At 43.4% G+C, this 27402-nt stretch overlaps 1 protein-coding gene across 1 annotated transcript in view; it reads right to left on the bottom strand.

The window, feature by feature from the left end:
- Nucleotides 1-1407: 1407 nt before the first annotated feature.
- Nucleotides 1408-27402, bottom strand: part of LOC124553289 — a 56298-nt gene continuing 30303 nt past the window's right edge. The window contains exon 4 of the mRNA XM_047127170.1: nt 1408-1808. Coding sequence (XP_046983126.1) covers nt 1408-1808 — 401 coding nt within the window. The remainder of the gene's footprint in view (nt 1809-27402) is intronic.

Below are 27402 nucleotides of genomic sequence, written 5' to 3'. Positions count from 1 at the left end.
GAAAGCTTTTGAGAATGTTGACTGGAATACTCTTTTTCAAATTTTGAAGGTGACAGGGGTCAAATCGAGGGAGCGAAAGGCTATTTACAAATAGTACAGAAACCAGATGGCAGCTATAACAATAGACAGGCTTGACAGGAAACCAGTGTTTGGGAAGGGACTGAGACAGGGCCGTAGCGTATCCCTGATGTTATTCAATCTATATATAGAACAAGCAGTAAAGGGAAAGAAAAGAAAAATTAAGAGTAGGAATTAAAATCCATGGAGATGAAATAAAGACTCTGAGGTTTGGCGACGACATTGCAATTCTGTCACAGACAGCAAAGGACCTGGAAGAGCAGATGAAAGAAAAGGAGAGTGTCTTGAAAGGAGGATATAAGATGGACATCAACAAAAGCAAAAGGCGGATAATGAAATGTAGTTCAATTAAATCAGGTGATGCTGAGGGAATTAGATCAGGAAATGACAAACTTAAAGTATTAGATGAGTTTTGCTATTTGGGGAGCAAAGTAGCTGATGATGGTCGAAGTAGAGGGCATATAAAATGTAGACCAGCAGTGGCAAGGAAAGCGTTTCTGAAGAAGAGATATTTGTTAACATCGAGTATAGGTTCAAGCGTCAGGAAGCCTTTTCTGAACGTATTTGTATGGAGTGTAGCCATGTATGGAAGTGAAAGATGGGTGATAAATAGTTTAGACAAGAAAAGAATAGAAGCTTTCGAAATGTGGTGCTACAGAAATATGCTGGAGATTAGATTGGTAGATCACATAACTAATGAGGATGTACTGAATAGAATTGGGGAGAAGAAGAATTTGTAGCACTTGACTAAAGGAAGGGATCCATTGGTTGGACATATTCTGAGGCATCAAACGATCACTGATTTAGTATTGCAGGGCAGCGTGGGGGGGGGGGGGGAGGTGTAAAAAATGTAGAGGGAGACCCAGACATGAATATATTAAGCTGGTTCAGAAGGATGTTGGTTGCAGTAAGTACTGGGAGATGAAAAAGCTTGCACAGGATAGAGTAGCATGGAGAGCTCCTTTGAACCAGTCTCTTGACTGAAGACCACAACAACAACATTAATCTAACACGAGAAATCAATGACAGCATCGTGAGATATCAGAAAATGTCTGTCAGTGATGGTGTATTTTGCAGTACAGATACACGTAAAGAAACTCAGGAGCTGGAAATAGACGCACACACACACAGAACTACATAGGAATGCACAATGTAGACATGTAGCTTGTCTTGTGTTTACCTGGTTTCTGCAGGTGGCTCAGATAGCAGCTTCAGCACTTCAATCAGATCTTCAGGCTGACAATGCAGTGTATCTGGCCAGCCCTTTGTCGCCATCACGTGTAAAATATGAGTCTTTATGAAGGCGGCGGCGGCCTTCTTAAGGCTGCTTCAGGAGTTCCGAATAGCGAGCACAGCTGTGGCCACCGCAGTCTCAACAGACAGCTGTGCAGCCAGCTGCTGCTCGCACTGTGCCTTCAGGCCTGACAAGCCGTACTTATCAGCCGCGACCAGCAGCTGGGGGGACATTCTGGCCAGCTGCGGGGCCTGCAGGGTATACATGTAGGCCACGAGGTGGCGCAGCAACTGGCCCCCCACGTCTGGTACTGTGGCCTCCAGCGTGCCGTGGCTGAAAACAGCGGCGAACACGGGACTCCTGGCGGCCAGGACGGCCCTGTGCGCTGCCAGACGGGTGTCGCCCGTCACCAGAGTCACCACGGCGCTGCCTCCAGCGTCCAGCAGGGCGCCCAGGTCCACAGCTGCAGCCTCTTTCCCCTCCTGGACCTGTTCTGCTGTGGGCGATTCCGAACCACAGCGTCACTGAGTAGACCTTCCCCCTTGCACAGCACCCTCCATGTGAGAACATGCTTGAGCCACAAGTGAATCTGCGTCAACCATCACTTCCTAACACTGAAAGAACTAGACTTCGCTATACCCCTTGTAGTACCATGTGGGTCATTTTTGGCCCACAGTAGAAAATCACCATTTTGTTCGTATTTGCGTGGTATTTTGAGTGTCTTCATGTTGACAATACGTCTCTAAAATGAACAGTACATGGTCAAATATAAATTTTCTCTAAGTAAACACTTTTTATTTTAAATGTTAGAGAATAAATTTCACAATCTTTCGTAAATTTGGTAAAGAAATGTTGTAATGTTTTTCTTTATAAAAAGATTGAAACTGAATCAAAACATTTTGTTTATGTGAGTATTAATAGTGCTTTTCCTTTAATAGATGAATAAGTACCAAATATTTGTGAAAGATTCTAAATAGCAGTAGGTGTCTAAAATGCTCTGCATTTTTGTAGTTTTTGCAATGAAGGAAATAAAACATAAGAACAAATAACTTCAGCCTATAATTATAAATATTTAAGTATATTTAAGAAAAAGGACGTGACAGACTTGCCTACTCTGGGATTCAGAAAGCCGACAACAGTTTTTGCTCGGCATCTTTTGCACACATACTTGTTGCACTTGACGTTTTATTTCCCTTTGTTGTTTTGTTGTCAGCAGGAAACCTGAATTTAAAAAGACCTTCTAACTCCTTATTGGCCATTGGCAGTATCGAGTGCCTGTAACGGGAGACTGACTTTTGTCCGAAGTGTGTAACAGGCAGTGAGGTCATCCGCTACTCTGAGGATAAGGTCCCGACGTGAAATCTTCTTAGAGGTAAGTAACTTAAAAATTGTGCGAGCGTTAATCATGGCGAGGTCAAGGAAAAGACACGTACAGGGCATCGTTGGGTAACAACTCAGTGATTGTAGTATCTAGCGATTTGGTCAAAAACATTATATAACTTCACAGTTTATGGAAGTTACCTCTCAATATTCTCATTCATCTGACATCCAGCATGCATGTTATTTTTTTTTTCTTTATTGTTACTTAAACACCCTTACATGAAAGGTAGGCCGGCAGCAGCCTATCTATGCCGCTCTTTGGTCACAGATAACACACATGTAGCATAACAAGAGACGAAAAAACAAAACGAACATGGCGGATAAAAAACGGTAGTCAGACATATTAAACTACATGAAGTCATTCACAGGCGCAATGTCCGAATAAAAAACGTTCAGCACTTGTTCACAAACAGAGAAGACAGAAATTACACATGTGAAACGGTGGAGCACTAACATAGACACACTTAAGCACTAACGCGAAGACACACACAAACACTAGCGACAATCTCCGGCGCATGAATATTCACTGTTCATGCACAAAGCCAGGGACCTACCAAAGGGAAAAGGTGTGGGTAGGACACAGAGGGGGAGGGTGTAGTTGCCAGTGACAGAGGAGAAGTGAGGGGGGAAAGAAAGGGAGGGTGGTATGGGATGCCCAGGGGAGAGGAGGGAGGGAGGAAGAGACGAGGAAGAGAAGGGAGAGAGGGTGCCCTGGGGAAAAACCACAGGTGGAGGAAGAGGAGGATTAAAATTGGTAGGAGGTAGATGGAGGGGATGAGGGCATCATCAGGGAGGGGGCGTTGGCAGAAGCCACCTTGGGGAACGGTATGGAGTGTGGAGAGATGGAGAGTGGGTGGGATGTAGGAGTACAGGCGCAGAAGTGGACAGGGGTGGGAAAGCATGGAAGAGACAAGTGGGTGAAGGGAATCGAGTCTCAGGAGATGTAGAGGATCTGTATCAATTCAAAAAAGGAGGAGGTGTGGGAACAGAATGAGGTCATACAGGATCCACATGGGGGAAGGTAGGCAGATGCAATAGGCAAGGCAGAGCATATGGTGTTCCACAATTTGAAGGGATTTGTAGAAGGTGGAAGAGTCAGAGATCCAGGTGGGATGGGCATAGCAGAGGATAAGGCGGATGAGGGATTTATAGGTGTAAAGGATGGTGGAGGGGTCCAGACCCCATGTGCGGCCAGAAAGGAGCTTAAGGAGGCAGAGTTGGGAGCGTGCCTTGGCTTGGATTGTCTGGAGATGGGGGATCCAGGAGAGGTGACGGTCAAGGGTGACGCCAAGGTACTTGAGGGTGGGGGTGAGGTTGGTAGGATGGCCGTAGATGGAGAGATAGAAATTCACAGAAGGAATGGGTGGTTTTGCGTACAGTGATCGCCTAGGTCTTTGAAGGATTGACCTTGAGCAACCACTGGTTACACCATGTGATGAACTGGTCAAGATGGAATTGGAGAATGTGTTAGCAGCATTGCAGGGAGGGGACGAGGGGAAGAAAGGCGGTGTCATCAGGGTACTGGAGAAGGTGGATGGGGGCTGAAGGTAGTGGCATGTCCGCTGTACATAGAAGGTAGAGAAGAGGGGAGAGGACAGAACCTTGCGGCACACCAGCAGAGGGGTAGAAAGTGTAGGAATCCGTATTATGGATGGTGACATAGGAAGGACATTGCAAAAGATAGGACTCGATCAGATGGACGTAGTTAATAGGAAGGGCGAAGGTTTGGAGCTTGAAGAGGAGACCGGAATACCATATACAGTCGTAAGCACGTTCAAGGTCGAGCGAGAGGAAGATGGCGGAGCGACGGGAGTTGAGTTGTTCAGAGGGGAAGTGAGTGAGGTGAAGGAGAAGGTCATCAGCAGCGAAGGAAAGCCACGTTGGGTAGTGAGAAGGAGGTGGTGCTGCCTGAGATGCTTGTGGATGCGTCAGGTGAGAATGGAATGCATGCTACTCAGGATACGGATATCTTCTAATTTTTCCTGTGGTAAGCTGCGAGAAGATGGTCCTCTGACTTGTAAGTGTGTTGATACCATGTGTCGTCTCCATTTCGTGCTGCAGGAAGAAAATCATTGAGTGTTCTCCAAAGACCACAAACTGAACTTGTTACTTTTCGTTTCAGCTCATCTGCCTGTTTCATGGAGGTGAAGAAGCTGTCAGTCGTGACAGTGTATGAGAACTGTTAGCAGCGCTCCAGACAGTAGTGTAGGAGGGGGCGAGGGGATTCTGCACTGTATAATATGTTGTCTCGAATGAAAAACAGCCCACAGTTGCAATAAATATGGACCATGGTATCTTCTATAGTAATATAGACTTGTCCAGAATTCATACACACAAATTAATGAAAAATGTCTTAGACCAGCAGCTGCATCAAGACCAATAAAATAGCTTCAAGAGACATAAGCCTGTTTCGAACATAAATAAAATTACATATGGCAACGTATGTCCTCCGCCACTACCTCTGTTATCCTGTCGCTGCCAAGATGAAAATAAGGAAGTGTAATATGTCACACGTTATTCTGTAGTTTTGCAATGTTACTCCGTGTAGGTCTGCATGTCGCCAGTCCATAGAAAACGGAAAGCCTAGCTGATATAAAGTATCATTCGACAACCGAATAATTTGTATTTAACTTTCTTTTTGGCCCTAAGTATAATATGCTCTAACAGCTCGTGAATAACGCCGAGGCGTGCCCAGAAACTATTTAGTGCCAGAAAACCGGTATTACCTGATATCAAACTGTGCATTAAATAGGTACGGGTCAAAAATGACCCACATCGTACTACTGGTATAATAGATAAATTTTTCGTACTTCTAGGTGAGTGAGCTAGGGGGGATGAAATTTTGGTAAGTTGTACAACCCCATAAATGATGAAAAGTCACGGGAGCGTTTGGTCGTGAGATGATTATAGAGGCGGGTAACGTGGGTCAAAAAGGACCCACATAGTACTCCTAGTAGGAATATTGTTCTTCACAAGTCAGCAAAACAATACGACATTCTTCCTGTGTCAAAATAATGAGTCACGTGAATACTCACATATCCTTAACGACACCATTTGATCCAGCACATCTTAGATTCCACCTTAAATGAAGTGGACAAAGTCATGACGAAACTTTATTACTAATGGTTTGTGACAAAACAACGACAAATCAGTGTCCGAGTACTTGTCGTGGATGGCCACGTACTCTAACACCTTGTTACTTATTTAGGAAATAAAATCGCTGGAGGAGTAAGGAGCGAGGAAAAAGTAAGAATCAGAAGAAAACCTAGAAAAAAGATGTTAGCCTCTAAAACTGACTGGTAACACACCAGAAAAATGCTTCTAAAAGCGTGTTTGTAGTGTTGCATCTTGTAAATGTGAGACCTGGACTCTATGATATCGGGAACTGAAAAACGGAATACTTTTGAAATGTGTTGTTAAAGGCACACCATGAAAAGTCAAAGGGACTAATAAGATAACAAACAACGAAATCAATAAAATAATGCTGGCTAGAAGGGGTTTGTTGAGTATCTGTTTAGGTGCAATGGACATATATATATCATCAGAAAAATACCAGAGGAAGTCCATGGTTGAAGTTCGAGAATCAAACTACGAGAGATGCCTGCTGCTACATCCACACAGAGGTGGCAAAATCATGGGATAGCGGTATGCACTTTCACATATGGCGGTAGTACGGCATACAAAAGGTATGAAGCGGCAGTTTATTGGCCGAGCTGTCGATTGTATTCAGGTGATTCACATGAAAAGGTTTCCTACTTTATTATAGCCGCACTACGGGTATTAATAAACTTTGAACGCTGATTAGAAGGAGAAGGTAGACAAATGGGACATTCCATTTCGGAAATCGTCAGACAATTCAACATTTGGATATCCACAGCGTCAAGAGTATACCAAGAGTACCTCTCAACACAAACAAGGCAGTGGCCGACGGCGTTCATTTAGGGGCCGAGAGTAGCCGCGTTTGTCACTGCTAAGAGGCAAGGAACACTACGCGAAATAACCGCAAAAATCAGTGTGAGACATACGATAAACGCATCTCTTAGGAGAGTGCAGCGAAATTACGTTAATGGGCTATGACAACAGGTGACCAACATGAGTGCATTTGCATAACGGCACGACTTTCCCTGTAGCCCCTCTCCTGTGCTCGTGATCACATTGGTTGGACCCTACACGACTGGAAGACGGTGGTCTGATTGTATGACGAAGTCATGGCCCAAGTTGTCAACAAGACACAGTGCAAGCTGGTGCTAGCTTCATACTGGTGTGGACTGTGTTTACATGGAGTGGACTGGGTCCTCTGGTCAAATTGAGCCGATCATTGACTGGTAATAGTAATGTTTGGCTGCGTGGAGACAATACACGATTGGGCTGTAACTATGAGATAAGTATTTGTTCGCTAAGTATCAAAAAATTTGATTACCACATGAAGCTACAACAATTCCAAAACTTTTCTGTGCCTAATGCAATTTATATATTTCCCCTCACTTTGCAAATTTGCCAATATCGTACATTCAACTTTATTTAGTATACTCTGCCAAAGAGGACGGTGTCTTCTGTAAGTACTGTCTGTTTTTCGCTATGACAAATTTGGTAAAGGTAGTAATCAAAATGTTACAGCCCTGGAAAACTCCAAGGTTCTGGTGTGGAAGCATGATCAATATTTCAACATCCAGGAGTGCAGTACTTACTATATAGCTACTCTAATCCATGGTCAAAATTTTGTTCACATGATGATGAACAAGGCAAAAGATATGAAACATCGCCAGGACTAAGGCTTGGTGGAGCGGGTGGGAAGGAAACAGAAAAGGGCTAGACCCTCTCATCGATGTGGTGATTATCTGTGGATGTCAGGAGATTGCATTAAGGCCCCCTTAATGACTTAGATCCTACTGAAGTTGACAAACAAGGTGACAAGTACATGGGCAACTTTCGTGCAATTATAAAGCATGTTTCAGAGGACAGGCCAACAGAACTATCCTTTAGCTGTTTATTCTCACTGTGGAGCTCATAATTTCTGCAAAATCCATCTGCTTTTCGTTACTGAGTATTCCAGTTGAAGCAAAAAATTTTCTTAGTTTCATTATTGTCCGTTCGAAAGGCAAATTAACTGTTTGTCACAATTTATAGTTACAATCTGACTATACCTCCTCTGCGTTTCCGAACAAAATACAGTTCTGTGGATTTGGCTCCACCTAAATCCCTGGAGCCGGAACTAAACATTGAAATGACCAACACTCGGTGAGAGCTGTTTTCCAAATCAGAACCCTACTTCTCGCCGCTGCATTGTCGTCATCGATGGCGTATAGACAATAGCATGAATCAGCCAACTCTCGTCGATGGGAACAGTCCACAGTGATCCCTGGGTTTCCTTAAATAGTTATTCTCCAGGAAGAACCGTGCTGTTCCGTTCTAACTCGTGACCATATGCGGGCACGTTCTTGCGATAAGGCCAGCGACCTCTTACTTTTGCCTGTCGAGATATCTATTGGTCTGTAGTTCTTAGTGCGCCTTCTGAAAATCTTGCGTGGCTGCTATGGACTGAATGAGCATTACATTCTGTGACATACATGGTACAACCGCAATTCATGTTGCCGCTGCCCGCCCTTCTCCCCCAAAAGTGCATGTAGGCCACAGCAGGCCCTGGAGGCCTCGACAGTGTTGGAGCATTCACCATTCTGGGGAAGGGGGGGGGGACTGGATCCACTTCTATTCATATGGGATGAGAGCGTCACGAATTGTGGCTGCCCACAGGAGGTCTTGGGTGGGGGAAATGGTAGATGGCGCAAAGAGAGTCGCATTAAAGGCGTCTGGAGTGCAAGGAGGAGTTATGGCACCCATTAGTGGTTTGGATCCATGATGGGCCCATACTTCATGGATATGCCAGCAGCAACAGCCTCTTCGCAGCAACTGGAATTTAAACATTGCCTGCCCAATCGAATGGAGAATAAAGGGAGGGTGTCCACAGCTGCACTGGATCCTGCAAAGAAAACCTACACCATCCATTGATACAAGAAGGTATGGGGCTGTTCTGATTCTAGGGAAAATGGTGATTTGTGAGGTTGACCATGTGGACTGATGAAACTAAATTGAACAGCAGGAATCAGAATTCTGTTGATGATAACTGGGGCCATTGTCAGTGACCAAGGCTTGTGGGACGCCTTTCAGGGCGAACAACCATGCAACAATCTGGATTGTCTTCACTGAGGTTGTGAATGGCATGAAAAACACAAAGCAGAACCCACTGCTCACATTCAAAGTCAGATGCCACACAGATCCAAGGAATGGGCCAAATGAAGACAGGACCAATGAGTCACCATAGGAGGCGATGGAAAATACTGACAGGGTGGCACAGCTTGCTTGTTTTGACATGTGAGGCACTCTTTCACCATTCTCACGTTAAGTGTCTCCATACCCTTCCAGTGGATGTATTGCTAGGAGAGTCAAAATGACTTCCCAATGACATAGGGTTCTGGGAATCAGGACGAGAACGTGGCCCATCGCGACCTTTATCAGCGCAATGTGATGCAAGGATAAAGGCTTTTGCTGCGTGCTACAGACGGCTTGGAGGTCTGGGTAAATGAGACATTACTTTGTCTGCAGGCCATCTTTCTGTTGTATAATGCAAAACCTCCTGGAGGACAAGGCCTGTCACTGTGTGTTATCCCACAAGGCGTGCATTACTTGGAAGATAGGTCTTTGATGATGGCAGTCTCACTGTCCTCATGAAAACAGACTTCTGGACCCTCATGAAATTCTGGGTTCTGGCTGACATGAAATCACGATAGGATATTGACATTGGTATGGGCGGCATTACGGTGATATTGGATACCATAGGCATATCCTGAGAGAAACAGAGCCCACAGTGGCAAGTTGCTGAATACTTGAAGAGACGCATTAGAGGCTTATGATCTGTCATGAGTGTGAAACGTCGGCTGTAGATATAGGCATGTAAGCGTTTGCTCCCAAATATGATGACCAAAGCCTCCTTTTCTATGTGGTTCCTCTATCCTGCTGTAAGTGTCTAGGATACAAATGCAGTGGGTCGCTCCACGCCATTCTCAATATGGGACAGAAGTGTGCCAGTCAGCATCAGCCACTAATACCAATGGTTTCTTTGGATTGTATGCCATGAGACAAGTCGGTCGAAGAAGGCCTTCTTCAGGTTTTGGAACACCTTATTACATTAGGATGGCCACTTCCAGGGAACTCTGTTACAGAGCGAGTGGTGCCAGAATCGCTGAAGCATGAGGCATGAATAGTCTATAGCAGCTTGGCTGACTTAGACTTTGGCTGGAATGCATCTATCGAGGCCAGTAATTTTTGGATGGCAGGCACACAATGTGGTGTAAGCCATATGCCTGATGTCCTGAAGATGTGTCCTAAATATTCGACCTGGTGGATGGAAAACATTTGCCAAGAAGGTAAGCTTCTGTGAATGGGGAGAAGAGCAACATCAGCTGTATACTTTCCAACAACCAGAAAATTGTCAAGGTAGCTCATGGTCCCTGAGACGTCCTTTAAGTGTTGCTCATCCCCCCCCCCCCCCCCTGTGAACCATGGACCTTGCTGATGGTGTGGAGGCTTGTGGGCCACAGCAATACAAATGGCCATACCGTAGGTGCAAACACAATGGAGGGGTATCTGTTGAGAGGCCAGACAATGTGTGGTTCCTGAAGAGGGGCAGCAGCCTTTTCAGTACTTGCAGGGGCAACAGTCTGGATGACTGACTGATCTGGCCTTGTAACACTAACCAAAACGGCCTTGCTGTGCTGGTACCATGAACAGCTGAAAGCAGTGGGAAACCAGAGCCGTAATTTTGCCTGAGGGCATGCAGCTTTACTGTATGGGTAACTGATGATGGCGTCCTCTTGGGTAAAATATTCCAGAGGTAAAATAGTCCCCCATTCAGATCTCCGAGCAGGGACTACTCAAGAGGACGTCGTTATCAGAAGAAAGAAAATTGGCGTTCTACAGATTGGAGCACACAATGTCAGATTAGAGAAATTAAACAGGGAAATGGATAGGTTAAACTTAGATATAGTGGGAATTAGTGAAGTTCGGTGGCAGGAGGATCAAAACTTTTGGTCAGGTGAATTCAGGGTTATAAATACAAAATCAAAGAGGGGTAATGCAGGAGTAGGTTTACTAATGAATAAAGAAAATAGGAGTGCAGGTATGCTACTACAAACAGCGTAGTGGAAGCATTAATGTGGCCAAGATAGACATGCAGCCCATGCCTACTATCGTAGTACAAGTTGATATGCCAACTAGCTCTGCAGATGATGGAGATATTGATGAAATGTATGATGAGATAAAAGAAATTATTCAAGTAGTGAAGGGAGACTAAAATTTAATAGTCACAGGTGAATGGAATTCGAGAATAGGAAAAGGGAGAGAAGGAAACATAGTAGCTGAATATGGATTGGGGATTAGAAATGAAAGAGGAAGCTGTGTGGTAGAATTTTGCACAGAGCATAACTTAATCATAGCTAACACTTGGTTCAAGAATCATAAAAGAAGGTTATATATATGGAATAATCCTGGAGATACTAGGAGGTATCAGATAGGTTATATAATGGCAAGACAGAGATTTAGGAACCAGGTTTTAAATTGTAATACATTTCCAGGGACGGATATGGACTCTGACCACAATCTATAGGTTATAAACTGTAGACTGAAACTGAAGAAACTGCAAAAAGGTGGGAATTTAAGGAGATGATACCTGGATAAACCGACTAAACCAGAGTTTGTACAGAGCTTCAGGGACGGCATAAGGGAATAATTGACGGGAATGGGGGAAAGAAATACAGTAAAAGAAGAATGGGCAGCTCTGAGGGACGAAGTAGTAAAGCCAGCAGAGAATCAAGTAGGTAAAAAGACGAGGGCTAGTAGAAATCCTTGGGCAACAGAAGACATATTAAATTTAATTGATGAAAGGAGAAAATATAAAAATGCAGTAAATGCAGCAGGCAAAAAGGAATATAAACGTCTCAAAAATGATATCGACAGGAAGCGCAAAATGGCTAAGCAGGGATGGCTAGAGGACAAATGTAAGGATGTAGAGGCTTATCTCACTAGCGTAAGATAGATACTGCCTACAGGAAAATTAAAGAGACCTTTGGAGAAAAGAGAGCCACTTGTATGAATACCAAGAGCTCAGATGGAAATCCAGTTCTAGGCAAAGAAGGGAAAGCAGAAAGGTGGAAGGAGTATATAGAGGGTCTATATAAGGGAGATGTACTTGAGGACAATATTATGTAAATGGAAGAGGATGTAGATGAAGATGGAATGAGAGGCACGATACCGCGTGAAGAGTTTGACAGAGTACTGAAAGACCTGCGATCGAAACAAGGCCCAAGGAGTAGACCACATTCCATTAGAAGTACTGACGGCCTTGGGAGAGCCAGTCCTTAAAAAACTCTACCATCTGGTGAGCAAGGTGTATGAGACAGGCTAAATACCCTCAGACTTCAAGAAGAATATAATAATTCCAATCTCAAAGAAAGCACTTGTTGACAGATGTGAAAATTACCGAACTATCAGTTTAATAAGTCACAGCTGCAAAATACTAACACGAATTCTTTACAGGCGAATGGTAAAACTGGTAGAAGCCGACCTCGGGGAAGATCAGTTTGGATTCCATAGAAATGTTGGAACACGTGAGGCAATACTGACCTTATGACTTATCTTAGAAGAGAGGCAAACCTACGTTTCTAGCATTTGTGTACTTAGAGAAAGCTTTTGACAATGTTAATTGGAATACTCTCTATCAAATTCTAAAGGTGGCAGGAGTAAAATACAGGGAGCGAAAGGCTATTTACAATTTGTACAGAAACCAGAAGGCAGTTATAAGAGTCGAGGGGCACAAAAGGGAAGCAGTTGTTGGGAAGGGAGTGAGACAGGTTTGTAGCCTCTTCGTGATGTTATTAAATCTTTATATTGAGCAAGCAGTAAAGGAAACAAAAGAAAAATTCGGAGTACGTATTAAAATCCATGGAGAAGAAATAAAAGCTTCGAGGTTCGCCGATGACATTGTATTTCTGCCAGAGACAGCAAAGGATTTGGAAGAGCAGTAGAACGGAATGGACAGTCTCTTGAAAGGAGGATATAAGATGAACAGCAACAAAAGAAAATCGAGGATAATGGAATTTAGTCGAATTAAGTCAGGTGATGCTGAGGGAATTAGATTAGGAAATGAGATGCTTAAAGTAGTAAAGGAGTTTTGCTATTTGGGGAGCAAGATAACTGATGATGGTCGAAGTAGAGAGGATATAAAATGTAGCCTGGCAATGGCAAGGAAAGCGTTTGTGAAGAAGAGAAATTTGTTAACATCGAGTATTGATATAAGTGTCAGGAAGTCGTTTCTGAAAGTATTTGTATGGATTGTAGCCATGTATGGAACTGAAACATGGACGATAAATAGTTTGGACAAGAAGAGAACAGAAGTTTTCGAAATGTATTGCTACAGAAGAATGCTGAACATGGGTAGATCACATAACTAAGGAGGAAGTGTTGAATAGAATTGGGGAGAAGAGGAGTTTGTGGCACAACTTGACAAGAAGAAAGGACCGGTTGGTGGGACATGTTCTGTGGCATCAGGGGATCACAAATTTTGCATTGGAGGGCAGTGTGGAGGGTAAAAATCGTAGTGGGAGACCAAGAGATGAATACACGAAGCAGATTCAGAAGGATGGAGGTTGCAGTAAGTACTGGCAGATGAAGAAGCTTGCACAGGGTAGAGTAGCATGGAGAGATGCATCAAACCAGTCTCAGGACTGAAGACCACAATAACAACATAGTGCCTTCAAAAAATCGATGTAATTTCGGCGATGCCAAACGGAAGCTATGTATATTGAGGCAATCCAAAAGGAGTGGCTATGATGGTTATGATTACAGTCTCCTGGGAGCCGTTACGCAGTGTGAGGTGGAGATAAGCATCATGAAGGTAATTTTTGGCAAATAAGCATAATGAAGGTCATTTTTGGCAAATTCTATAGATCCTGCGATATGTAATCAGTGTCCTGAAGCATGGGAGTGGTATATCTTACGACTACAGATTGGGCATTCACTGTGTCCTGGAAGTCACCACAAATGCAGCCAGCGCCTGATGGTTTCTCCACAGTAAATTTGGAAGGGCCCATTGGCTGTGTGTTACTGGGATGAAGACGCCCTCATCCTGAAGATGTTGCAAGTCCTGTTGATGCTTATCCTGGTATGCAAACTCGACCGTACAGACCTTAAATAATTTTGGAGCTGCAGTAGGTGTAAGGTATATATGTGACTGGAACCCCGGGATGCTCACTGGCAGAACACTGGTCCTAACTTAACCAAGATGGTGGTGTAGGAAGAGGCCCAGGGCTTGGACTGCATCAACGGTGGCGCAGAACTCAAGCCCCAAGGCATGGAATAAGTCTATGCTGGACAGATTTGAGACCTGAGGGGCCACAACCATCAGAATCCAAGCTGGAGCTACTGAGGCGCCACAGTAGCGTTTGCTATGGAAAAGTCCTCTAACAGATATGTAGTGTAACAGAAATGGTGTTGTTACTAAAACTATGTAACTTTGTTGTGAAGGGGTGCCTGGAGGAGACTTAATGGCTTGTGTAGCCCAGTCGATTACTGTAGCTGATGACCCAATGTCAGTCTGGAATTTGACTGGCTTGCGTTACAACTTTGCTTGTATAGAAAGCAACTGAGTAGACTTCAAGAGTATAGCCTGTACACCTAGTAACACAATTCACCTTGTGGAAATGGCATTGAGGACTTTTCCAGACTTGGGCTACAACCAATGCCGCATAGCTTCCAATTTGCGTTATGTGGCAAATGCCAGAGTTGGGTCTTCGATAAAAGCTGCTGCTGTGGCAGCCTGCTCATAAACTCGAATGATAGGAAGTCATGAGATGAGCAATGGATCTTTGAGGTTCAGAAGATTCTATTGGAGGTTTTCATCAGGAATGTCAGCTAAAATCTTGTCACAGATGAGAGGTGATGCACAAGGGATGCACTGTGGCACATGAGGACCAGCATTCCTGGGAGAGACCCCGGACCCTAGCTATTGATTTAGGAATGTGGATTCTGACAGCTAAAGAACTTGCATTGAGCCGCAGCAATGTGTATCTGAGCATTGAAGTTTTATACAGCTTTCATGTGTTCATGGCTGGACTATTGGTGCATGGTTTATGCACTGGCGAGGCCTTTCGATTTGAATTGACACTGTCCACCTTGAGGGGCTCCAGTTGGCCACAGATCGCTATAGGGCCAGTCCCATACCCAGCCTATGTGCTGAGGCTGGGGGGTCACCAGCAGCTCCACCTAGTTCATCAGGCATGCAAGTTCCTCACAGCTCCAACTTCACCCACACTCTATAATGTTGCTCATCCCCCTTATTTCGAACCGTTGAAGAGCCACAATGCCATTTGCGATCCACGTGCACCATGTGCTGGAGTCCCTCAGTGTGGAGCCAGTACTCCCCAAATCCAGGGTTTTACCTGCCTGCTGCCCTGGTTACTGGAGAGACCCAGAGTGATTTTACATTTGGGGCGTTACAAGAGAGATTACACTCCTACTTCTGCTTTTAATGACATATTTTCTGACATTTTACCTGGGCACCACAAAAATATAGCTGTTTTTATGCTTGTATCGCTACAGGGGGATCCTGTTGGTTGCTCTGTATTTTTGACAGATCTTGTCCTCAAGATCATACTGCATTAAGCGTTTACTGTCTTTTATGCAGAATTTTATGCGATCTTGCGGTCATTGGTGTAGGTGAGACGTTCTTCCAGTGATAAATTTCTTGTCTCATCCGATTTTCTAAGTTCCCTCCACTCTCTGAAACGTTTGTACTCAGCAGGGAAGCTAGTCCCTCCTCCATCTACGACGACTGGGGATTTAGGTGACCTTTTGCTGGGTACCAGGACACATCGGAATTACGAGGAACGAAAGGACAGATCCGGCAGCCAAGAGGATTGTCTCGATTCTCAAGTATTACAGTGTGCCATCCTCCTGTATGCTATCACATCGACGTTGAGCTTAAGACTCTTGCATCTGTGGGAGGGTGAGTGCTGGAGGAGACTTTGGTCCACAAAGAAAGCTCTGTTCTGGAGAAGAGATGTAGCGTAGGTGCATAGGAAACACGACAGAACCCACAAGACATGTGTTGCATTCCACTTGGTAATGTATGCAAGAGTTAAGAAGAATCAGGATACTTGTATAGAATTCTTAGACCTAGGAAAAGCGTTCTACAGCGTGATATGACTAGAAATACTCGGAAATTTGGGTATACAATAATATGTATAGGAACACAAAAGAAGCTGTAAGAACGGAAGACTATGAGAAAAGAGATGTCCTAAATGAGGGTGTAAGGTAGTGAAATGGTGTTTCTCCCCCACTGTCTAATCTGTAAATTTAGGAAACCGAAATGAAAATAAAAGACAAATGTAGGAGTTGGATTAACAGTCACGGTTATAAAATGCCTTGGGGAAGATTCGCTGAAAACATTACTGTCAGTGAAGATCAGGAAGAATTATAAGGTCTGTTGCAGGGAATGGGGAGTCAATTGAATGCAAATATGTACTTAGTGTGAACAAATGAAAGATTAACGTAATGAAGAATACCAGAAATGAGATTAGCGTTAAATTTAACGTCAAAGTCTGGGATCACAAAATAGATGAAGGAATTTTGCTTCCTTGAAAGCAAAATTACAGATGAAGGACAAAGTAAGGCGGATTTAAGAGGCAGACATGCAGAGGGAAAGATGGCTTTCCTCTGTCGAAGGTGTCTACTACAACCAAACATAAGGAAAATATTTCTAATATTTTACGTCCTAGTATGAATTTTCAACATGGAACGTGAGATAACCAGTTCTACTCTGAAGGTAAGAGGTTGGCACAGGGAGGAAGTTGCGACAGTGCATCAGACTAGGCAGAAGGTAAATGACACAAACTGAAGAGGTACATGAGATGCTCAAATGTCACTGACATTAGACTTGCCGTGTATATCCTGCAACAACTAACTCCCAATATTTTACATGAAAGTAATGAGTCACCTGTCTGTAACCACTGGGTAACTCAACCACACCATCCTGCCTTCAAAAATAAGCATCACATGATTTGGCAGTACATCATGTAAACAGCTGAAAACCTACTCTGGGGAAATAGACGGAATACATAGATTTCACTCATGTTTTAATGCAACACTTCACCACAGTATTTGTCTTATCAAAATGAAATACACCATCATATCAACTCTTTAGAAAAAGGTGCCCTACACAAAATTCCAGGGAACTCTAATTGGATGTTACAAATGTGTAGAACCTCAAATTATACAATCAAATGTATTGAATGCTTTGCAATTAGGAATAAAAATAATTTGGCTTTCAGAGGAATATTCCTATCTTTGTATTTGTGTATACCTTAGAGCGTTGACACAGAAATTGTTTTTCTGTAAATACCTTGTGTGATTTGGCTAAAGCCTTTGTGCTGTTCAGCATGCTATTAGCAATTATAAAATCAGTAACCCATCAGTTAACCGACTAAAACCTTGTCTCATCACAAGAAGTTTCTGTGGCATCAGGAAAAGGAGTTACATTTTTGTATAGCCTAGCGTCCCCTTATGCTTCGAATTTCTGGTAACAATCTGCACACAGCAGGTGTTAATTTGGTGTGAAATTAAATTAATGCTTACAGACGACACCAGCGTGGTTACTTAAAATTTATGATCTACAGACATCAATTACGCCCCATTCTTGAATGACATTTTGTTTACCATGTGGTTCCTTTGAAACAGTGTATATATCAACTACATACTGCTACGAAAATGTAGACCAACTTGTAGTTACTTTCTGTAACGTACTGTTACAGAAAGTAAATAGCAATAATTTGATGGACATTCACTCAGATGACAATCGCAATAGGGAACATTACATATCTCACACTGTGAAGAGGTAACTCGACGGGTTTTGGTTTATTATTGATATAGTAATGTTACTAACAAGAGAATCATAATGCTACTGGTATAGTTGTAGCATGTGCCACGTAACTGGTTCTTACAGGCATACCTGTCTTCCTAAAATAAGCATTATTTCCAAGAAAAGAGAAACTAGTATGTTGTTCAAAATAAATTGAAGGAGTGAGCGCTACAAGTTATCTATATAGATGAGAATACTTAACACTCCTTCAAAATTTACTGTTTGTGCCCATGTGAAGGTTCTATGGAACTCTGTTTTACATGAAAGTAAATGTTCAGCTGATACACAATGATGACATCCACTATTAATTTAAAGATTCTGCCACTGATGAAAGGACACGTTGGAAGCAAACATACCATAATTTTGAACCCATACCTCAATGAATTTAAACATATAAGAAACAGGGATATAACGTCAGCACAAGTATTACAATTTCTGATGGGTACCTCCTGAGATGATTACCATTATCAGATTCGTGTTTTTAATTGGTTATATAAACACTGTGAACGTGAGAAGGTTTTTCTGTAGTCAATATAAATTTATGGAAGGCGGTGTACAATGTACTACCGTAATCCTGGAAGACATGTCAAATACCTTTATACCACGACTACTTATGTGAAATAGATGCTGTTTAGCTTGGTCTGTTCATGTGTTATATTGATCTAGATGGGACCACTAAACCTTTATGAAAATAACTCAGAAAAAGGCTATGATTACCACTCTCAAGGTCTACCAACACGTATGTAACACATATGTAACCTGTATTCCAACTCATACCGACTATAAAAGCAAAAGTAATAATATAGAAACTCAGTGAAGTTAGAGATTTTACACATAATAATCAAATGATCCAAATCCGTTATTAAATCATCAAATAAGCCTAGCAATGATATAAGTTTGCACTCCATGAATTTCTTGAACCATGAAAAGTTTCTGGATGTAATGGAAAATAATGACACTTACTCGGATTGTCAGTTCCGAAGCGGTAGACTGTGGGTTCAGGATCGAATCCTGAAAAACAAATATATAAAATACTTAATGAAAATATTGAATATGTTTTTCATTACCTACTAAAACTGGTTATTCATTATCATATATAAATTTACATCAATTTATACAAGTAAAATCTTTACCTGTACTGGGATGAGAGTCGCTTTAGTCGGCAGCTGTGAGTACTGCGACAAAAATGCAGATGAACCAACTAACGCTTCTGCAGAACATGATGTAAGGACAATGCTGTCGGGCCAAATAAACAACTGCTGGAGAATCTGTAAATTTATGAGTAAATGTATCTCCACAATTCATTTACTTTCAACAAACTGGATTGAAAATCTAAATTAATATAATAACCTAATTTGGATTACGATGGTTAATGAGGAAACCACACTAGGAGGTTCGAAAAATCCAGTTTTGATAGTATAAATCGTTAAGCTAACTATCCAAGAATACTCTGTCAAAATTTCAAAGCGAAATTCGAATTCGTACAGAAGGAAATTCTTCCGATATAAGATTTATCAGGGGATGAATTACTGGAGAAATGTGTAGATGGCCACACACAAAATGCTAATGAAACTTTTAATTCCACTATTTGGTGATTAGCTCCCCAACACTTGCACTCCGGACAAAAAGTGGTTGATTTGGCGTCGTATTTAGCAGCTGGCTTATTCAATGAAGGAAATTCATCCCTTCTGATGGCCATGAACGAGGCAGGAAATGTAGGAGACACGTAAAGCTTCAGTTATGTCGAACAAATGGATAACCAGCGCGTATGCTGGCAGAATCGACGTAGTTCATTGAATCGAAGGAAAGTCGGAAAGCACGGAAAGCACTGCAGCAAGCGCTAAATGAAGCATGTGTGGAAGAAGAATGATTGCGATATGGCGCTGGAATCGCAGATCAGTTGGTAAGCATTTTACACTATTGTTGACTTCCTTGAATTGCCAGTTTCCAAGAACTGATTTCTCAAACGCGTTCATCTCCAAATGACTTTTTTCACATTTGCGTGCAGTCTAACTCAAAAAGTATTGAATCGATCATTATTAAATGTGATAGTATGATTGTGTATAAAACTACAAATTATATGCACCAACTTATGAGGAGATGTCATGATTTCACGGGTGTTTTTCTTCGCCTAAATGGAGAAAAAAACGTGAAATCGCAATAAATTGTTCCAACGCCTGCACAGTTTTTAATTTTCATTATTTTCACCTGCATTGAGGCTCATATTCTTAGAAAATAAATTAGTAATGTAAAATCAAATCCTTTCTGATTTCAGAGTAAAATCGGAATGGCTACACTGCACGTAATTGGAGAACTATACTCACAATCTTCAGCAGATATCGCAGAGCAACTTTGTTATTTTTGGCTGAAATTAATCAAAAAATTCACAAGAACTCACAGACTTCGAACATCGTCTGGCGACTAGACGTCACTTTTATAATACGTCTGTATGCGAGATTTCCACACTCCTACACATCCCTAGGTCCACTATTTGACATGTGATAGTGAGATGGAAACGTGAAGCGCCAAATACAGCACAAAAGCGTACAGGCCGACCTCGTCTGTTGACTGACAGAGACTGCCGACAGTTGGAGAAGGTCGTAATGTGAAACAAGCAGACATCTATCCAGACGATCAAACAGGAATTCCGAACTGCATCAGGATCCACTGTAACTACTATGAGAGTTAGGCGGGAGGTGAGAAAACTTGGATTTCACGGTCGAGCGGCTGCTCGTAAGCCACACATCACGCAGGTAAATGTCAAACAAAGCCGCGCTTGCTGTAAGGAGCGTAAACATTGGACGACTGAACAGTGGAAAAACGTTGCGTGGAGTGGCGAATCACGGTACACAATGTGGCCAGCCGATGGCAGGTGTGGTTATCGAGAATGTCCGGTGAACGTCATCTGCCAGCGTATGTAGTGCTAACAGTAAAATTCGGAGGCGGTGGTGTTATGGTGTGGTCGTGTTTTTCATGGAGGGACCTTGCACCCCTTGTTTTTTGCGTGGTACTATCACGGCACAGGCCTACATTGATATTTTAAGCATCTCATTGGTTCTCACTGTTGGAGAGCAATTCGGGGATGGCTATTGCATCTTTCAAAACGATCGAGCACCTGTTCATAATGCAGAGTCTAAGGCGGCAGTAGAAGACAATAACATCCCTGTAACGGACTGTCCTGCGCAGAGTCCTGATATTCCCACAACAGACGTATTGTGGAGTGCAGATTACACATCAGGGGCTTGAAAGCAATCACTGCCCCTGACACATAAGTTGTCATGCAAAGAAGATCGATAAACCAGGTCGGTTCTACTTGAACCCAACACACTGTTGTTCAGTACAGGCTACCCACTGTAAAACCATTTCGTACTCTCGATTAATAGGCTTCACAGTAAAGCCGGTTCTTAAGGCCAGCCACTACTATTAAAACACAACATGCCTATTATACTGAGCAGCCGATGTGGCATGGGCTGACGGAATACGATATTGTCCATATTCCCACTCCGATCGAGCTGGAGGGCTACAAGACAAGCACTGATGATGCTCATACAGTCATGTAGTTTCTATGTTTGCCATATTTCGGTGAAATGGGTCCAGAGCCTTACTGGGAGACCACAGGCATACACTACATGAACAAAAGTATCCGGACACCCCCATAAATATAAGTTTTTCATATTAGGTGCATTGTTTGCCACCTACTGCCAGGTACTCCATATGACCGACCTCAGTAGTCGTTAGACACCCTGAGATAGCGGAATGGGGCGCTCCGCGAAACTCAGACTTCGAATGACGCCAGGTCATTGGGTGTCATATGTCTGCACGCGAGATTTCCACAATCCTAAATATCACTAGGTCCACTGTTTCCAATGTGATACAGCACAAAGGCGTACAGGCCGATCTCGTCTATTTACTGACAGAGAGCGCCTACAGTTGAAGATGGTCGTAAACATGGGTTTCATGGTTGAGCGGCTGATCATAAGCCAAACATCACGCTGGTAAATGACTAACGACGGCTCACTTGGTGAAAGGAGCGTAAACGTTGGATGATTGACCAGTGGAAAAACGTTGTGTAGAGTGCCGACTCACAGAAGACAATGTGGAGATCCGATGCCATGGTGTGGGTATGGCAAATTCCTGGTGAACGTCATCTGCCGGCGTGTGTAGTGCCAACAGTACAATTCGGTGGTGTTATGGTGTGATCGTGTTTTCCATGGATGGGGCTGGCATCCCCAATTGTTTTGCGTGGCACTATCAAAGCACAGGCCAAAATTGATGTTTTAAGCACCTTCGTGCTTTTCACTGTTGAAGAGCAATTCGGGGATGGTGATTGCATCTTTCAAAAAGATCGAGTATCTGTTCATAATGGACTGCCAGTGGCGGAGTGGTTAGACGACAATAACAGCCCTGTAATGGACTGGCCTGCACAAAGTCCTGACCTGAATCCTACGGCATACCTTAGCTATGTTTTGGAACGCCGTGCCAGGCCTCACCGACTGACATCGATACCTCTCCTCAGTGCATCACTCTGTGGAGAATGGGCTGCCATTCCCCAAGAAACCTTCCAGCACCTGATTCAACGTATGCCTGCCAGTGTGGACGTTGACATCAAGGCTAAGGGTGGCCAACACCATATTGAATTCCAGCATTACCGATGGAGGGCGCCACAAACTTGAAAGTCATTTTCAGCAAGGTGTCCAGATACTTTTAATCACAGTTTACTTTATGCACAGGAGAATATCATCAATATCGCGACTGCCACATTCACTACAGTGCGAAATATCTTTGCAGAGAAGTCTGGTGCGCCCTCCCGAGTTCATTAGGCATCTACGGGGGGCAAAACCTTCGTCAGATGCAGCAGGTATCCTGGCGAGAAGAGGTCCAACGTCGGAAACTGGTGGCACATACCCGGGGCCTTTGATATGAACCCTCCTCCCGCATCGCTGTCAAGCTTTAATGACGTCCGACGTTCGAAAACAAAACTCAAGAGGTGGCATGTTGGGTCAGTTATCAATCCTGAGTGTCTCAAGCTGGGCCACGTCGCAAATACATCTTCCACACAGGGTGATTCACGAAGATATGTAAATATTTTAATATGTTATTCTACATGTAAAAATAAAGGAAAAAAGGTCATACAAACATAGGTACGCAAATGTTCAGTTACGGAGTTACGGGTAATAAAAGGTTTTACCTGAAATTTAGCAACTTCGCTAATATGGAGATATTGCACAACTGTAAGAGGTTAAAGTAAAGCACGATTTCCATTTATTTTGTTATTACTGGTGTGTTGAATCTAATAAAAGATGTCCCAGACGTGTATCTGCAGTAGATCGTCCAGAGAAGGAAAGGTTGTTATACAAGTAAATTTATTTACTTTTCATTAAGAATGTAGAAACGTGTGTGTCATTGTTGGCTACCCTTAGTGAGTTGTTTCAGACGTTCCCTAACCTTGAAACGAGTTAGTTTTATTTATGGAAAATGTGATGACAATGATACGGTTGAAATTAACGAATATCGCGTACGTCATTCAACTGGAAGGGTGCCGAATGGACGAATCATTAGTGGAGTATTTCGAATGTTACGGGAGGTAGCTTCTCTACCTAGCGTTCCTAATCAGTATGAGAGTTCGGTACGTGAAGGCGATGATGAGCATATTATGGATGCTGTTCCACGTAGCCTGGGTACAGTACACGGCGTATCTCTCAACTATTAGGCATATCACAGTGTAAGGTATGGTGTACACTGAAGTACAATAATGTGTGTCTCTACCATAAACAAATAGTGCATCACTTACATTCGGGAGATCCTGCCCTTCGCTTGGAGTTGTGCAACTGGTTAAAAACTAATCGGTAGTTACGCAAATACGTTTTATTTAGTGATGAGGCACAGTTTACTCGAGATGGTATAAACAATTTTTTCAACGAGCACATATGGTCTGAAGCAAACCCACAAGCAACAGTTCAACGCAATTTCCAGCAGCGTTTTAACATAAATTTGTGGTCTCGTACAATCAACACACACTTTATTGGACCATTCATTTCCCCAGGACGTCTAACTGGCGAGTCGTACTTACAATTCCTTCAAGAAGAAATGCCCCACTTGACCGGAGATATTCCGCTAGTTACGCGATTGCAAATGTATTTTCAACATGACGGCGTGCCTCCACATTTTACCGACGCAGTTATTCCACAATTAAATGAACATTTATCCCAGAGATGGATTGGTCGCGGTGTTACACGTCTGTGGCCACCCAGATTGCCCGATTTAACAACAATGGATTTTTGTGTATGGGGATGGGTGAAAGACATGGATTGTAAGGACGAAGTCAATACACGTGAGGTATTACTTGGTCGCATTATGAATGCAATAGACGAAATTAATAACAACCCTGCGAAACTGAAACGAGCAACAAAATCTGTTCATACACGTGCAGCTAAATGCACTGATCTCGGTGGAGACGTTTTTGAACATTTACTGTGATTATGATTGTATTGCGAAACTGTATGTACTTTGTACAAGTTTCTTAACAGTGAGCTTTGTTTTTTTCCTGTTTAACACGAATTCACGCGTGCTGTGGTATAAATAAAAGCAGATTATGTGACACATTCATACAGTTCCAGTTGACGCTTTTACCACAAATTTTCCAAAATTAAATTCTCTACAACTTCTGTTGAAAACTTTCTGAAATTGTCTGGAATTTAAAAAACCTATTGGGCGAAGCAGTTAACAAATTTAAAATTTTACGAAATTACGCCTTTGCTTCTCTGCATATTCTGGAAAACTGGAACATGTTTTACTATATTGATCAGACCAATAACAACAAAATAAATGGGAATCGTGCTTTACTTTAACCTCGTACAGTTTTGCGACGGCCTCATGTTAACGAAGTTGCTAAATTTCACGCAAAATTTTTACTAGCCGTAACCCCGCAACCAAACATTTGCATATCTTCGTGAATCCACCTGTATATTAGGACTGTATGGCAGTATTCCAGCAGATCTCTACTGCTTCAGTTGTCGAATCTGACAAGTTTGCATCAAAAGTAGCATGCGCTCGGAAACCTGTTTCTATCGCACACAACATGTAACAATAATTAGTGCGGCCAGTGGCGCCATTACTTACACTACGCCGTAAGAATCAGTAGCTGCTTAAATGCGTAGATGACGTGAACCGATACCGGAATGCACATCAAGAGCTGTTGCGCTAGAGGTCGTAGAAACATTTGAGAAAATTGTATTAAAACTCGGTTCTACCTCTAGCTACTCTCGTTTTCACAGATACCGATTTTAAGTAGGGTACCATTGAGAACAGGAGACCGTCAAGTCGAGGAAAGTGATACGCTCAGCACGCCGCACAGTGCTGGAAGAACCACAGAGACTTACCAGATGTGTGAGTTCTGCTCTGTGCCGCTGCAGCCAGTGTAGTGTGGGTTGTGGCGAAGACAGCCTTTTATCCATATCTTGGCCACTGCTGGACTGGGTTGACACCTCCCACCTACTCTGTCCACAGCCTGCCCTCTGCTCCAGAACCCCTCCCCCTCTCACCCCCTGCCCCTCCCTTCCACCGATCCCTCGTCAAACTTTCTCGGCGTCCTACGCAGCAAAGAGGCTACACGGAGCAATGACATCCAAAAGTTCTACAACAACTGGCTCACCATTTACAGTCAGCCCAGGAGCTCGCCGTTAACTTGCACGCCAGGGTAAGCTCCCGCGCTCTGCTCAGGATTCCAGACAGACCCGACTCTTCCAACAGAGCCCGTGTTGGCCGGTGACTGCTTCCGCCAGACCCAGGCGCCGGAGTGTCAACACGGTGCGTCCTCGCAGTACACGGAGCGCCGACCGACTGCTCGCGGTGCCCCGTGCGCTGCCTTCTTCCCCCTGTCACCGCCGCCTCTCCTCGGGAGCCGCGGCCGTCTCAATTAGAGGGCGCTAGCCAACCAGTACGTAACATCGACAGAAAAACTATCCAGCCAAGAGCATCGCAGGAAGTCTCGGCTCAGTAACGGCAACACCTGGACACCGAGAATGTATCAAAGTACACACGAAGGTTCACGTTCACGGTAACCTTAACGAATGGGCCTGAGCGACGGTACACGAAACACCACAAAAGCTGACTGAGCCGCTTCCAGCGTGAACTGCACCCTCCACACGTACCGGGCAGAACGCCTCGTTGGCTCTTCGGTGCACTCAGGGCCTCGCGTCACTTGACGAGGGAGCAGACATGTGATACGTCGGGCCAAACTGCACACCTCCAGCCGGCCGCTGCCCAGTTCCTGTGCTGTCTGGCACAGCTGAAGACCAGCTGTCTCGTGTGCTGCTGGCTACCAACGCTAAATGTCCGTTGCATACGGTTCTCTTATCAAAGTTCACTCGCAAACTTGTTGAAATGGCCAGGCATACAGTGAAAGCAGCAATTAATAATAGGTTTGATGTCTGGTGTCGTTAAGGAAGTGTGAGATTCCTCTTGCTTTTTACGATCTCTGCCCCCACTTCGCATTACATGGAGGTGTGCGTTAAGACACGTTGGGCCGTCCGCTTTGGTATACACTCAAATCAGCCAACTTTATTGAAGTTTTAGTCCTACCTTACAATCATTATACAACTTCCGTTGATTGTTTCCGATGAGGTCATCGGTCTTTTAATTCCTGTATAACTACAGCAATCTATATTCATTTCAACGTACCTGCTCTACTCAAGCCTCGGTCTCCTTCCACAATTATTACCCCCACTGCCCAAGTATCTTTACACAATGAAATTGACAATTCATTATTGCATCAAGACGTTTCCTATCAACTATTTTCTTCCTTTAGTCAAGTTGCGTCATAAATTTGCTTTTCCCCAATTCATTTAAGTACTTCCTCACTCAATCAAATGAAAGTATATGGTTCCAGAGATCTCTTCAAGTCTGAAACATCAGATATATGTAGACTGGAGAGATGAATGAATATTCATACCAAGGCCAGGATTTGAACCTGTGTGGCCTGCAGCCTAGGCAGATGTGCTGGTTAGTATGCAACCCTGCTACAGTGGCTTTGCAGAACAGTGTACACTATCCTTGCATGCCTCCCTGTTCAGTTCAAATTCCCGTTCCTACCAAGCGGCCTGAGGTGTGAATATGGATTTGGTTTGGGGAAGGAGGTGCTCTAGGGTAGTCTCTGGAGTTGTGCCAAGCCATTGTGCCAGGGTGGCGTAGTGGTTACTGCTTCTGCATAGCGCGCAGGAACCTCATTTCAAATCCTGCCTTGGTACAAATTTTCGTCTATCTCTTCTGTCTTCGTCAGCTGTTATTCACTCCATCATATTTTCAACATTTTTTAAATACAAGCATGGTGCAAAAGCTTATTTTAACTTCTTGTCTGATCTGCTAATCATCCACGATTAACTGCCAAACAAATACCCACACGTCAACCTCCCAAACACTTAAACTGATATTACACCTTAACAAACACCTCTTTTTCAGTATTGATTTTCTTGCTATTGTCAGTCTACACTCTACATCCTCAGCACTACAGTCTTCATCAGTTATTTTGCTATCCAGATAGTAAACTTCATCTACCACTTCTAGTGTCTCATTTCCTAATCTAGTTACGATGACACTGCCTCACGTAATTCTGTCACACTTAACTGTCGTTGTTTACTAATCTCGATGTTCACCTTATAATATATTATGAAGTGGCTATCCATATATTCCAAGTGCTCTTCCAAGTCCTTCGCAACCCTGATAATATTAGGATGTCGTAAGCATAGTT

Source organism: Schistocerca americana, chromosome 11, assembly GCF_021461395.2.
Source record: "Schistocerca americana isolate TAMUIC-IGC-003095 chromosome 11, iqSchAmer2.1, whole genome shotgun sequence".
NCBI lineage: Eukaryota > Metazoa > Arthropoda > Insecta > Orthoptera > Acrididae > Schistocerca > Schistocerca americana.
This window is presented reverse-complemented; position numbering and strand designations above follow the sequence as displayed.